The 14,918-nt window shown below is 37.3% G+C and overlaps 2 protein-coding genes across 10 annotated transcripts in view; one reads left to right on the plus strand and one right to left on the minus strand.

Moving 5' to 3' along the window:
- Positions 1-2,501, minus strand: part of METTL4 (methyltransferase 4, N6-adenosine) — a 131,405-nt gene extending 128,904 nt beyond the window's left edge. For 4 of the 9 annotated variants that reach the window (XM_087439045.1, XM_087439043.1, XM_087439046.1 and 1 more), the window contains exons 1-3: positions 2,399-2,490; positions 837-980; positions 169-568 (exon numbers count right to left, since the gene is read on the minus strand). In XM_087439045.1, the coding sequence (XP_087295171.1) occupies positions 169-561 (393 nt within the window). In that variant the 5' untranslated portion in view covers positions 562-568; positions 837-980; positions 2,399-2,490. Of the gene's footprint in view, positions 1-168; positions 569-836; positions 981-2,140; positions 2,356-2,398 lie in introns of those variants that run through there. The other 5 variants (XM_087439047.1, XM_014780284.2, XM_087439042.1 and 2 more) reach the window with 4 other exon arrangements.
- A 60-nt stretch (positions 2,502-2,561) lies between these two features.
- The window catches only part of NDC80 (NDC80 kinetochore complex component), a 46,832-nt gene continuing 34,475 nt past the window's right edge, over positions 2,562-14,918 (plus strand). Inside the window, exons 1-6 of the mRNA XM_004421024.3 lie at positions 2,562-2,688; positions 4,010-4,125; positions 5,843-5,920; positions 8,724-8,847; positions 8,952-9,124; positions 9,811-9,913. Coding sequence (XP_004421081.1) covers positions 4,019-4,125; positions 5,843-5,920; positions 8,724-8,847; positions 8,952-9,124; positions 9,811-9,913 — 585 coding nt within the window. The 5' untranslated portion in view covers positions 2,562-2,688; positions 4,010-4,018. The remainder of the gene's footprint in view (positions 2,689-4,009; positions 4,126-5,842; positions 5,921-8,723; positions 8,848-8,951; positions 9,125-9,810; positions 9,914-14,918) is intronic.

Genomic DNA, 14,918 nt, shown 5'->3' on the forward strand with positions numbered 1-14,918 from the left:
GTAGAATGTTCGGAAAGAGTTAAAAATTACACTGAATATGCTGAAGCCTTCTTATGCTTTATTGATTATTCTTTATATTTAGTAAATCACAAGATATTTGAGATATTGGAATAATAAATTTCTTTTGTGTGTTCTGTAGAAAAATAAAAATTTCTTAGAAGTTTCTACCTTTCCAATAATAGAAATGAAGTTTTCTTTTTTAACATCATTCATCAGATCTTCCTTTTCATTCTTTTGTTGACATTCTTTGTGAATAGCTGAAGTTATATAAGGTTTGGTGACATCAAATAGTTCAGATCGAAAAACATATTTTTGTATGAACATTTCACAATTTCCTCCATGATCACTGTCTGGCTTAGTGGTAGAGTCAGAAGCAACAAATGTAGCAGGGGCTCCAAAAGAGGACACAGAATCCATTTGAAGAGAATTAAAGCGGACAGAAGTGGACTCATTTTTACTGCAACATGCTTCATGTTGTTGGTGAAGTTGATAGTTTATCTTGTTAATGAAAGAAAGATGATCCAGTAACCATCCTGGTGACAGCTGGTGCACCACAGACATTCTCTTCCTTAAAAAAAAAAAACTCTGGGAATTAGGGACTAGAAGTAAAACCCAACTTTTCATATTATGTTCTTAAATGTCCTCTATTTCAATGAAAATATATTTCATATACACAAGTATACGTGATGTACATGTATATAAACTTGACATGGACACAGAAAAGAATTTAACATTCATGATACGTTAAGGAAAACTGCATTGTTTTCATATAAACTTTTAATTTCGGGGTTCATAATTCAAAATTTTCAACCAAGTTGGCAAAAGAGGGTTAAAACCTGATCTTATTTCTGGAATTCCAATTTGGTCCTCCTATCTTCCTGGGCCCTCCACAAAACCTCCTGCTTCATTCTTGGATGTAGCCACTAGGTCCACATCCTCCTAGTCAGGAAGTCATTGAATCCTTAAAGGGTGAGAATGTCCTGTCAAAGCAAAGAATACCATATTACCTATGTGAATTCACCCTTTTTAATGAGATAAAGCTAGAGAGGGTCACAGATTTTCAAGAGTTGTTAGCAGGCCGGCTGTTCTTTTTTCAAGCTACATTTACCACAGTAAGTCAGCCCATTCTCCAGTATCATTGCCCTACTTAACCTCTGCTACCAACGGAGTGCAAAAAGGGTAAAAAGAAAGATTGGTCTAGGCAGAGCAAAATGCAATTTTAAGAGCACATCAGAAGCATTCAACTCTAGCAAAATTGCAGAGTCCAAATCTCTAACTGGTTCTGAGCGGTTCTCCTCCAGCAACTAGATTTTTCATAACTTCCTTATCTTTTTTCAAAAGACGGTTTTCAGTTCTGGATATTGCTTACTAAATCTAGTGTAGTGGAGAACTTGAGAGCACGACAGAGGAAGACATAATATATAAGTGGTTAATAGCACAATTAATAAAGGCAGCATTTAGATTCAAACTTCTAACTCCATGTATTAGCAATATGACCATGGACAAGTTATTTGATTTCACTGAGCCTCAATTTCATCATTTTTTATGTCATCTTAGAGGGCAGTTTAGAGAATTAAATGAGATAATCTACATGAAGTGCTGTACACAGTGCCTGACACACAGCAACTGCTCAAATAAATGCTACAGGTGGTGGTAATCCCCATATTGGTCCTCCCTTCAGTCACCACTTGTGAGGAGGTCCTGTAATTAGTAAAAGATAGAAATTTAGACGAGAAGACTGAAACTCAGGAAAGGTGACGTGTCCAAAATTACAATTCTGTTAACGGCACAACTGCCACAAGAACCAGGTACCCAGACTCGGGCTCTGAGCTCTTCTCCCACCCCGACCGCTCTCCAGCTACCGGGCAGTTCTGGCCTCCGAGTTCAAACTCAAGGAAGCGGCGAAGTCCTATTTTAGTAAAGTAAACCACTGTGCTTAGCGCGCCTCTCACTAACTCGCTCCTACTTCTCTGCTCCACACCCACCTCACCCCCACCCACTTGGATTCCACCTAACTTCTCGCAGGCCACCACTAGAGGACCGTGAAACCCTAGCGAGCAAATTCCGAGCCCGAAGGCTAGCGGCGGCCACCCCGGCGCGATCCTCGAAGCCGACTGCAGCCACAGTCACTATCTCCTACCTCACCGCGTCCCTCGTCAGAAAAGCGCATGCTGCCTTCCCAGGCTTGCATCATGAAAACAAGCACCCATCTAAAGAGCGGTCATGCAAGACGCCTCTTTCAGGGCAAACGAAAAAAATTTCTCCTTTTCTAAGAGTCAACGGGCGCGGCCATGTTGCTGTACGGAAAAAGCGTTTCCCGAGGGATCTGGAGCGCTGTGCCCGCTGCTCAGCGACGTAGAGTGCTCAGGTTTTCAGAGATAACTTTTAAAGGTCTTACCAGACTTCGTAGGGGCCGCTTACATCGACCAGGAGACGCTAGCGTGCCGGGGAAGGAGGCGGGGCGCGACCAATACGCAGAGTTCCCGCGACGAGAAGCGGCGCATAAGAGTTGCGCACGCGCGCGCACGTGCGTGATGACGTCAGCGCTGGCGGAGATTTTAAAATTCGAACGGCGCGGGCGGGTGGAGAAAGGAGTTGGTGTTTTGGCGGCTGCTGTCTTGTCCCGCGGGCACTTGTACGGTTTACAGAAATTCGGTCCCTGGGTCGTGTCAGGAAGCTGGAAGAAAGGTGACTAATGACTTTGGGTTAATTTTGTTCCGGCAGAACTGTTCTGGAGAGAGAACGCGTTGGCGCCGGCAACTTAAATTTAGAGGCCCTGAGGGACGACGTTTTATTGTCCGCTGTTGTGAGAGGCCTCTGGGCCCAATCTAGGCGAGACGCTAGTTCCCTGGAGTTCAGTAAATTTCTGCTGACAGTGATTTCCCAAAGGAGAAGGAGAGGGCCTAGTAGGGGATACTGGTGGGGAGAAGAGAGGCTGGAGAGAGGAAAGGGGGAAGAATTGATGGGAGCAGGGAGAGGAATGACAAGGTGAGGAACCGTTTGGTGTGTTGCGTTTGAGATGCTAATGTAACATCCTAGTGGCCGTGTAAGGAGTACATCTGGAAGTGTTGATCTTATATTTTAAGTGGAGATTCGGAGTGGACATATAGGTGAGAGTGGAAAAGTTGGATAGATGCAGAAGTGAGTATTGAAGGAGATGAAATAGGTGGCCAAACCAAGAAGGAAAGAGTGTAATAAGTTTAAAAGACAAAGGAGGGACGGGGACGGAAAAGGATAACCACAAATGTCCACTTGTCCTGGAAGCCAGGGCAGGACCAGAAAAAGCTAGGTGTTTAGTGTCTAATGCTGCAGAGGTGAGATAGGATCAAAAGATTTGTCAATCATGAGTATCCTAGGACGTAACAGTTTCAGTAGATGTGAAGAGAATGAGATGTGAATGTGGTCTGAGAAAGTGGAAGCAGTCTATAGACCATTTTGTGGACTAGATGATTTATCTTTGTTGAAAGGGAGATTAAAGCAAGAGGGGCAGGAATTGAAGAATATAAATGGGAAATAATGGGTCAAGGACAGAGTAAGAGAAGTGAACATTAGGAAAAGAAAACTGAATTGCTCTATTCTCTGAGACCAAAGAAAAGAAAAGATCTTGAGATAGTTCTTGTCAGGTAGCCTCCGACTTCCCAGTGAAATAGGCACAGCCCACAGCAGTGATGTAGTCTGGGTTAGAATTCAGGGCTTTAACTACCGTAGATACCCTTGTGAAGGCAGGAATCATACTTTACTCATCTTTGTATCATTTGCATTGCCTTGCACACGGTAGGCATTTAGTGAGTGTTTATATGTGTGGAATATTTTTAAATGAAGTTAAATAGATATTCCCTGCAAATGAGGACTTCACCGTCATGAACAGGTAAAGGTAGCCCAGGCAAGATTATCTTGAAGAAACAATGAAACTTGGCTGCCTTTGTTTTTGAGGATCAAGATAATAGTTGGTGCTTAATGTACCATCTTTGTCTGGAAAGATTTTTTAATACTGAATTCATGAATGCAGATCATAAGCATGAAGCGCAGTTCAGTTTCCACTGGTGGTGCTGGCCGCCTCTCTATGCAGGATTTAAGATCCCAGGACTTCAGTAAACAAGGCCTCGGGCTCCATACCCCTCAAACGTAAGTACCTCATGCCTTATCGTCTTGGGCAAAGAAATCTGTAAAGGGGTTAATACAAAGATGTGGTATGAGTGATGTCATGATGAATCTTGTCTTTCCCAGTGCTACCTAATTTGGGATCAATGAAGGCTAAAAGTAGGTATGTTACTAGGTGTTGTGTTTTATCTCATTTGTTCCTTAAATTCTCAAAGCCACGTCCTTTGCCAGGCCACCCCTAAAAGGACTGTTAATTCCCCTGCGGCATTTTTTCTTTCTCACTTTCCTCCTTTTTAATTTTTATTCATTCTCATAACAGAGCTGCTTGTTTGAGCAGGCTCTGTGCTATAACTTTCAGTTTACTGAGGTGTATCCAAGTAACAAAGTTCTCATTCGAGGGTATTGTTGGCTCTACTGATAAGCTGCAGTTTAGTAGCAGCCTACAGAACACCAAACTATTTCCTCAAGTTTCGCTAGAAAAAGATGTCCAAAAGAACTTGCTATCATAAACTAGTTTTTCCCTAAGAGTGATTGTCTTCCAATTAAGAGAAGGCCATTTGTAAGCCACTGTATAAGTCTGTATCAATCCTTCTCTGATACCAAGGATTTGCTAAGTATTCTTAACTTACTTAGGTTTACATAGTATGAGCCTCTGCTACTTTTAGAAAATTAAAATATTTATGTATTTTTTCTTCTGAAATCAGAGAAATTTTTTGTACTGTTGCATATTACATACCCCAAAAGATTTATGCCTTGAGTTGTGTTAGAAGCTAAAAGGTTGCCATTGTCAATGTTTTTCGTCTGAAATCTAGATAATGTATGTTCTTAAGTGTAGCTGCATTCTGATAGAGTTCTTTTTCTTCAGAGAAAAAATTTTACAGGTGGCTATCATCCAATGATTGAAAATATCTATTTTTAAATTTTTTCTTTTCCTTTAAAGTTGTTATCTATAAATGTACATATTTTAAGGTAATTGAAATCATAATGTAAATATGGTTTTTTTCTGAGTTCTTCTTAACACTTTAGTGTTATAACTTATACTATTTTGTTAGCCTATCCCATTTATTACAGCTGTGATTGCTGCAAAAATTTTCATGATTTTGAATTATTTTTATAGATAATGAAGAAGAGATGTTGATTCCACCATATTTCCAAAAGTTTCTTGAACTAATCTTTCTTTTTTTGCTGGGAAAGATTCGCCCTGAGCTAACATCTGTTGCCAATCTTCCTCTTTTTTTTTTTTTCCCTCCCTCCCCAAAGCCCCAGTATATAGTTGTATATTCTAGTTGTAAGTCTTTCTAGTTCTTCTATGTGAGCTGCTGCAACAGCATGGGTACTGACAGATGAGTGGTGTGGTTCCGCTCCCGGGAACCAAACCCGAGCTGCTGAAGCAGAGCACACCAAACTTGAACCGCTAGGCCATCAGGGCTGGCTCATTCTTTTTTTTTTTTTTTTTGTAAGGAATATTAGCCCTGAGCTAACATCTGTTGCCAATCCTCCTCTTTTTGCCGAGGAAGATTGGCCCTGGGCTAACATCCGTGCCCATCTTCCTCTGCTTTATATGAGATGCCGCCACAGCATGGCTTGACAAGCGGTGCGTCGGTGCGCACCCAGGATCCAAACCTGCGAACCCCAGGCCACCACAGCGGAGCTCGTGCAGTTAACCGCTATGCCACTGGGCCGGCCCCTGGCTCATTCTTATATTTATTTTACAGAGTTTGTTTTTCTCCTTTTCTTAAAGCAAAGAGAAGCCAGCCTTTGGAAAGCTGAATATAAACAGACCCACATCTGAAAGAAAAGTCTCTGTATTTGGTAAAAGGTAATGATATTTTTTATTAGTTTTAATGAAAGGATTCTTATAACCATGCCTTGGCCTAGATGCTCTCATAGTACGAAAAGTTAGAGGGCATCGTCCCTTTCAAGAGAAAGTTGTAATCTAGTTTTCCTTTGTTTTAAATGGTTACAATGGTTTTATCTGCTTTAGATGGTGCTAAGAGATATGTCAGCACATTCGGGCCACTGTTTCATTGTTACAAGTGAATAGTTGATTGAAAATTCTATACCTAGCTTTCAGATGGTACGGAATCATAGCATTTTAAAAATAGGAACTGTCGTCGAGTCCAACATTTTAGTCCCAGAATTTTTTATACTCTTAAATATTAAGGATGCCAAAGAGCTTTTATTTTGTGGGCTATATCTGTTGATATTAACTATATTAGAAATTAAAATTGAGAAAATTTTAAAATATACATTAATTGAATTTAAAAGAACAATAACCCATTGCATATTATCATTATCATAAGTAACCTACTTTATTTTTTTTTTTTTTTTAAAGATTTTATTTATTCATTTTTTCCCCCCAAAGCCCCAGTAGATAGTTGTATGTCGTAGGTTCACATCCTTCTAGTTGCTGTACGTGGGACTCAGCCTCGCGTTGGACGGACAAGTGGTGCCTTGGGGCGTGCCCGGGATCCGAACCCGGGCCGCCAGCATCAGAGCGCACGCACTTAACCGCTAAGCCACGGAGCCGGCCCCAGTAACCTACTTTAAATTAAAAGAAATAGTTTTTTTCAAAAGCAAAACTATTTCAGTAAGAACAGTGACATTGTTTTACATTTTTGTAAATCTCTTTAATGTTTGGCTTAATATAAGATACCTAGATTCTCATATCCATCTCTGCATTCAGTCTGTTACAATAGCATATATCATATAGCCAGCCTCTAGAAAACTCTACTATACACTCATGAGAGAATGAGAATGAAAGAGGCAAATAACATCTTAGTTTTACTATGAAAATAATTTTGACTTCTCAGATCCCCTAGATCACACTGTGAGAACCACTGTCTAGAGTAGATCAGTGGTTGCCTGGACTGGAGATGGGGCAAGGATTTACTGTTAGTGTATAAGATTTTGGGGATGATGGAAATGTTTGATGTTTTGATTGTGGTAAAGGTTACACAGGTGTATGTATTGTCAAACCTCATCAAACTGTACACTTTAAACAGGTGCATTTTATTCTAAACAAATACACCTCACTACAGTTGATTTTTTTAAGAAATGTTCGACCCCAAAATTGAGAATCTATTCTTTTCTCTCACCAAAACAAAACATAACTTTGTTTTAAGACAAATCTGTTTATTCAATTGTTTTGAAAATATTTGGAGATGAAATATTTGTTACCTTGTGAAAAGTCTTTGCCATGAAAGCAAGTTAAACTTTCTGGTATTCATTCCAGTTGATGAGAAATCTTAAGGCATTTTTGTAATGTAACTTGCTTCTCAGAGCTGAACTTCAGAGCTATTGATGATGATAATTATAAAATCTAACATTTGCCGAGCATTTTTGTAAGCCAGAAATTGTCTTAAGTGCTTTATCTATATTAACTCTTTTAATCAATCCTCAGAACTGCCCTGTGAGTAGATACTATTATTGCCTCCATTTTATAGATGAGGAAATTGAAGCACAGAGAGGTTAAGTAATTTACTCAAGGTCATACAACTAGTAGCAGAGACAGAATTTGACACCACAGACTCTGGTTCTAGACCCTATACTCAAACTGTAGGTTGAATGATGAGTATTTTGATTGGTTGGGAAATTCACTTATTATTTAAAAAGATATCTATTACTGTAATTTTGTGTAGAATACAAGCTGAGTCTATGCATATATCCTTTTTATGGTAAAAAATATTAAAGATTAAATAATAGCAGTATGTTGAAAAGTGGTTCTCAAATTAGCAAATTCTCAGGGGAATAATTAGCTAAGTAATCAGGGCAGTGGAGTGAGAGGGCCCAAACTAAAGAACTTTTAGAACCTGGACAGGAGACAACTTGAAAGCAGCAAGCAAACTTGCAGGGAGAAATGAAGTTTTGATGAATAGAGTTCAGATATTATAGCAATGTTCATTGTAACTCAGTTTTGTGGCATCTGTCTAATAAGGAAAATTATTGATCCAAGGATATTTAATAAACTACAATGGTCAGCTAAATTGGGCCACAAAGATAGGCAAAAGGAGCCATGATAAAGATTTAAACAAATAAGGTTTTGTTTTGGGAGGAAGGGTTTGGAATGAAACATATATGCTGTAGCAATTGATGACTAAAAAGTAGCAACATATATATTTATGGTAAATAACAGTCAGATACATAATATTGCCTGACACAAAAATGTGCATGAGAAAAAGCACACACAACCTGTTTTAACATCTCAAAGGCAATTTTCCTACAAGAAATAATGGCAAATAAAGGGGTTGGGAGTGAAGGAGCAATCCTGGAGGGGTAAATAGGATGGCGAAAGAACTTAGATTATTGAATAGACTGTAGAATGATTGGTGCAGAAGATCTAGTGGACTCAAAATGTACATTCTTAGAGGATGGTCTATGGTGTTAGTAATGCAAAGCACCAGAAGTGTATTTTTCTTCTCATCTCATTTTATACTTGACTCTTTATTATTTGCTCTTCTTCTCTGCTTTAAATAAGAGGATTCTGTTTCATTAAATAAAAATTGAAGGATTGAACTTGAATGTTTGATGCGGATGTTAAAATATAAAACTGCCTTGACATAATTTAGACTTAACCACAGAAGGAAATAGTTTTGACTGACTTTTTAAAAATATGTTTCCAGAACTAGTGGACCTGGATCCCGGAATAGTCAATTTGGTATATTTTCCAATTCTGAAAAAATCAAGGACCCAAGACCACTTAATGACAAAGCGTTCATTCAACAGTGTATTCGACAACTCTGTGAGGTATTTTGTAATTTTAAATATTCTAAATTGTGAGTGTTCTGTTAAATATTTTCCAATAATTTTTCTATTATAAAATATTTGACATTTCATAAAAAATTTTGTAGTTTCTTACAGAAAATGGTTATGCATATAGTGTATCCATGAAATCCCTACAAGCTCCTTCTGTTAAAGACTTCCTAAAGATCTTCACTTTTCTTTATGGCTTCCTGTGCCCTTCGTATGAACTTCCTGACACCAAGTTTGAAGAAGAGGTTCCAAGAATCTTTAAGGATCTTGGGTTTGTATGTTATATTTCTCATTAGCCTAGAGAGATAGTTGGAACACAGAGAAGAATCAAACTCAATAAATTCGTAAAGATTTTGACTTAGAGAAATAATATATTTTAAGGTGGTTCCTGTGGGCAAGATGTGTAGGATAAATTGAAAAAGGCAAAAAAACAACAGTTTGGAGGTTATTACCGAACTATAGGTAAGGCCCTCAACTACTAAAGTGACAAAGAATAGATAGGATGAGCTAGATAACACAGATTTTATAGAAGCAAAAAAGACAGGATTGAAAGCCTGGTGAAAATGGGGTGAGATGAAGTCAAAAAAGGCTGTGTAGAGTAAACACGGGGAGGAATGGATTTGAGGATGAGGAGTACATACATGTGGGTTATTTGGGGTACATTGAATTTGAGAGAATAAGCGATCTTTTAGAAGTCCAGCATACTGGTTGTAAATCAAGTTCTGCAGCTTAGGGGTATATGTATAAAGTAATCTGCAGAGAAGAAACCAAAAAATACACAAGATCATTTGAGAGTAAGATGACTAAGAACAGAATCTCAACAAATATCTTACTTCTAAACAAGTCAAGACTTTAATATATACACGGAATTTTTTTAATGTAACTTCTTGCTTAACTTAGCCATTATTTTTACAAAATTAACATATTAAGTTAGCTTATTTTTTCTAATTTTCCTAGGTATCCTTTTGCATTATCCAAAAGCTCCATGTATACAGTTGGGGCCCCTCATACATGGCCTCACATTGTGGCAGCATTGGTTTGGCTGATAGACTGCATCAAGGTATTTGATTTCTCATGTTAAAATGTATACATAGGAAAGTTTTTTTCCTATAGAATAGAATAGATATTTCTATTTCTCTCCCAATCTTGCTTTTGCCAGTTATCTCAAAGTCTGTGTCAGTTTTCATTTTTCAAGGCACATTTGATTTTAAGTTCTTCAAACTGTTAATACATGATTCTGGAGGTAAGGGGAAGGAAGTACCATGTTGGCAAGATTATTTGTTTTCATGAGGTATTATAGCTCAAAAAAAAACGAGTCAGTAGGAAATTATTTCCTCCATAACATTCATTTGTTTTCTTCCATTTTTTTTAATTAAAATCCGTATTCATTGCAAAAACTTTTGGAAAATACTGAAAAACATACACAGAAAGTGATGTACGGATAATCTCACAACAGAGACAACAATTTAAAACATTTCCTTGGGATATAGTTTTAAAGGTGCATTTTTGCTGCACAGATTATGTATGGTTTTTAAACCTTTGATACATATTGACATATTTGCCTCCAATTAAAAGTTCATCAACAATGTATGAGCATACCCATTTTCCCACACCATAGGCATTATTGTTTTAAAATCTTTACCCACTTGGGACCTGAAAAATAGCTTGTTTTAGTATGTATATTATTAAAGAGATTATGTTTTTATATGGTTTGTCATTAATACTTCTTTTAACTTATGTGGGCTTTTTTGATCTATTTTATATTTCATTATTTGCTTCTGCTCTTAATTTGAACCTTTATATATTGAACTCCTTTATAGAAAGCTTATCAATGTTTGTAATAATTGACATGACAAGCAAAAACATAATTTTTTCATTGCATTCTTTTGTTTTTAAACTTGAACTTTTTTCACATTTATTATAACAGCTCATTCGTGTCGTTTGCCATTTTTCTTTTTTATTGATTTGCAGGAACACTATTTTGTACATCAGAAATAGTTGAATTAGGGGCCGGCCCAGTGGCACAGTGGTTAAGTGCGCGCGCTCTGCCTCGGTGGCCCTGGGTTCACAGGTTCGGATCCCAGGCACACACGGACGCACCACTTTTCAAGCCATGCTGTGGTGGCATCCCATATAAAGTAGAAGAAGATGGGCACAGATGTTAGCTCAGGGCTGATCTTCCTCACAAAAAAAAAATAAATAGAATTAGGGAAATTAGCTGTTATGTATATGGTGCAAATATTTTTTCCCTTTTTTTTTTTGATTTATGTGCTGTGCTTTGACTGTTCAGAAATGCAAATTTTTGTCTAATCTAAACCAGTCTCTTCCTTTTACAGCTTTTGAGTTTCCTGTCCTACTTAGTGCTGGAATCCTTAAAACTAATACTATTCCCCTGACATTTTCTTGGCCATCAGCAAGCCCTTAACTAAATGTAGGCAAGCACTGGGTGGATGGATTTTGACCTAGGAGATGTCCTGGTACATTCAGCACCACCAGTTCTCAAGATAGAAGTAGAAATCCAATACCATAGTTCATTAATACAACTCAAGTTTTATTAAACTTTATGTATAAACATTTATGTATTCAATTTGTCTCTCCTCAGTGATACTCATGGATATTGTGAAACCCCCTCTCTGCTCCCACCACCAAATACCCCTATTGTCACTAGAACACTTTACCCTTGTTTGCCTAAGCAGCATATGTCATTGTTATGTGTTTGGGAGATAGCATTTCCACAGTGATACAGAAGTTCATGAAGTACCCACTGTGGCCTCTGTCGGGGAGGGACCTCTTGAAATGCCTCCAAGTCCATTATATAGGTTGAAATTTCCTTCTTCATATCTTGGTTTGCTTGAGATGGTGGAACTGAACACTATAGCGTTGTAAGAATCAATGAGAGACCATAGATTTCTTGTTAGGATTATCTTTCCTGCTTAACAGAATCCTAGAGATTTAGCCACACTTTGGATGGCCTTCTTTACTCCCTGATGTTTAAAAAAAATTCTTCTACTTTTTTCCCTAGTATTTTTATGGCTTCTTTGTATTGTGTTTAAATCTTAAACCATCTGTGATTTATTTTAGCATTTCATTTTGTTGATCATTTCTTTTACTTTGCATAAGCATTTTAGTTTCTCTCTCTCTGTCTCTTAATATTTACTTTATATAATTAGGTGCTCCAGTGTTGGTTGCATAAATATTTACAAATGTTATATCTTCTTGATGGACTGACTCCTATATCATTATATAATGACCTTTGTTGTCTCTTTTTACCATTTTTAGTTTAAGGTCTGTTTTGTCTGATATTAAGTATAGCTACCTGTCATTTTTTTTGGTTACCATTTGCTTGAAGTATCTTTTTCCATCCCTTCACTCTCAATCTATCTGTGTCTTTAAAGCTAAAGTGAGTCTCCTGTAGGCAGCATATTGTTGGATCTTGTTTTTTTATCCATATTCAGCCATTCTATGTCTTTTGGTTGGAGAGTTTAATCTATTTACATTGGATTGAACTAATTAAGTAATTTTTAAAGTAATTATTGATAGATAAGGTCTTACTGTTGCCATTTTGTTAATTATTTTTTGACTGTTTTAGAGATCTGTTGTTCCTTGATTCTTATCCTGCTGTCTTCTTTTGTGATTTGTTGACTTTTGGTATCAGTATGCTTTGACTTCCTTATCATGTTCTTTTGTGTAACCACTTCATGTTTTTCCCTTGTGGTTGCTATAAGGCTTACATAAAATATCTTAAAATTTGTAACAACTTATTTTAAACTGATAACTTTGATAGCATTATTAAACTTTACACTTTTACTTCTCATCCCCCTTACGTTTTAGATTATTGATGTTACAATTTACGTACTTCTTATATTGTGTTTCCAATAATAGATTTTTGTAGTTATGGTTATTTTTAATACATTTGTTTTTACCTATTAAACTAGAGTTGTAAATGAATTACACACCACCATTACCATATTAGAAAATCTGAGTTTGACTATATGTTTATCATTACCAGTGAAATTTACCCTACTTTTACATATTTTTACAATGTTCATTAGCGTCCTTTTACTTCCCCTCAAAGAACTCTCTAGCATTTCTTGTAAGGCAGGTCTAGTGGTGATGAACTTCCTCAGCTTTTGTTTATTTAGGAAAGTCTTTATCTCTCTCCTTCATTTCTGAAGGACAGCTTTGCCAAGTATGGTATTCTTGGTTGACAGTTTCTTCTTTCAATATTTTGAATATATCATCCCATTCTCTCCTTGCCTGAAAAGTTTCTGTTGAGAATTCTACCAATAGTCTTATGGGAGTTCCTTGTATGTAACTTCTCTCTTTTCTCTTGCTGCTTTCAAAATTCTTTCTTTGTCTCTGACTTTTGACAGTTTAATGACAGTGTGTCTGAGCATAGCCCTATTTGGGTTCAACCTCCTTGGGCTCCTTTGGGCTTCATGGATCTGGATGTCCACTTTTCTCCCCAGGTTTGGGACGTTTTCAGCCATTATTGCTTTAAATGTACTTTCTATCCCTTTTTCTTTCTCTTCTCCTTCTGGGATTCCCATAGTGCAGACATTGTTTCTTTTAATGATGTCCTGTAAGTCCCATAGGCTTTCTTCACTCTTTTTCATTCTTTTTTCTTTTTTACTCCTCTGACTGGATAATTTCAAATGTCATGTATTCTAGATCACTGATTTTTTTCTTCTGTATGGTTGACTCTGATTTTGAAGCTCTCTATTGAATTCTTCAGATCAGTCATAGTTTTTTTCAGCTCTATGATTTCTTTTTTTTTTTCTTAATTTTTTGTTTATTGCAGTAACATTGGTTTATAACATTGTATAAATTTCAGGTGTACATCATTGTACTTCTATTTCTGCATAGATTACATCATGTTCACCACCCAAATACTAATTACAACCCATCACCACACACACGTGCCGAATTATCCCTTTCGCCCTCCTCCCTCCCCACTTCCCCTCTGGTAACCACCAATCCAATCTCTGTCTCTATGTGTTTGTTTATTGTTATTATTATCTACTACTTAATGAAGGAAATCATACAGTATTTGACCTTCTCCCTCTGACTTATTTCACTTTGCATAATACCCTCAATGTCCATCCATGTTGTCACAAATGACTGGATTTCATCGTTTCTTATGGCTGAGTAGTATTCCATTGTGTATATATACCACATCTTCTTTATCCAGTCGTCCCTTGATGGGCACTTAGGTTGCTTCCAAGTCTTGGCAATTGTGAATAACGCTGCAATGAACACAGGGGTGCATATATCTTTACACATTGGTGTTTTCAAGTTCTTTAGATAAATACCCAGCAGTGGAATAGCTGGATCATATGGTAGTTCTATCCTTGATTTTTTGAGGAACCTCCATACCGTTTTCCATAGTGGCTGCACCAGTTTGCACTCCCACCAGCAGTGTATGAGAGTTCCCTTCTCTCCACACCCTCTCCAACACATGTTGTTTCCTGTCTTGTTAATTATAGCCATTCTGACAGGCGTGAGGTGATATCTCATTGTAGTTTTGATTTGCATTGCCCTGATAGTTAATGACGTTGAACATGTTTTCATGTCTGTTGGCCATCTGTATATCTTCTTTGGAGAAATGTCTGTTCAGGTCTTTTGCCCATTTTTTAATTGGGTTGGTAGTTTTTTTGTTGTTGAGATGCATGAGTTCTTTATATATTTTGGAGGTTAAGCCCTTATCAGATGTTTGGTTTGCAAATATCTCCTCCCAATTGTTAGGTTGTCTTTTTCGTTTTGTTGATGGTTTCCTTTGCTGTGCAGAAGCTTTTTAGTTTGATGTAGTCCCATTTGTTTATTTTTTCTATTGTTTCTCTTGCCCGGTCAGACATGGTGCTTGAAAATATGTTGCTAAGACCGATGTCGAAGAGCATACTGCCTTCGTTTTCTTCTAGAAGTTTCATAGTTTCAGGTCTTACATTCAAGTCTTTAATCCATTTGGAGTTAATTTTTGTGTATGGTGTAAGGTAAGAGTGTACTTTCATTTTTGTGCATGTGGCTATCCCGTTTTCCCAACACCATTTGTTGAAGAGACTTTCTTT

The sequence above is a fragment of the Ceratotherium simum genome, chromosome 14, assembly GCF_057802395.1.
Source record: "Ceratotherium simum simum isolate JZ-2026a chromosome 14, ASM5780239v1, whole genome shotgun sequence".
NCBI lineage: Eukaryota > Metazoa > Chordata > Mammalia > Perissodactyla > Rhinocerotidae > Ceratotherium > Ceratotherium simum.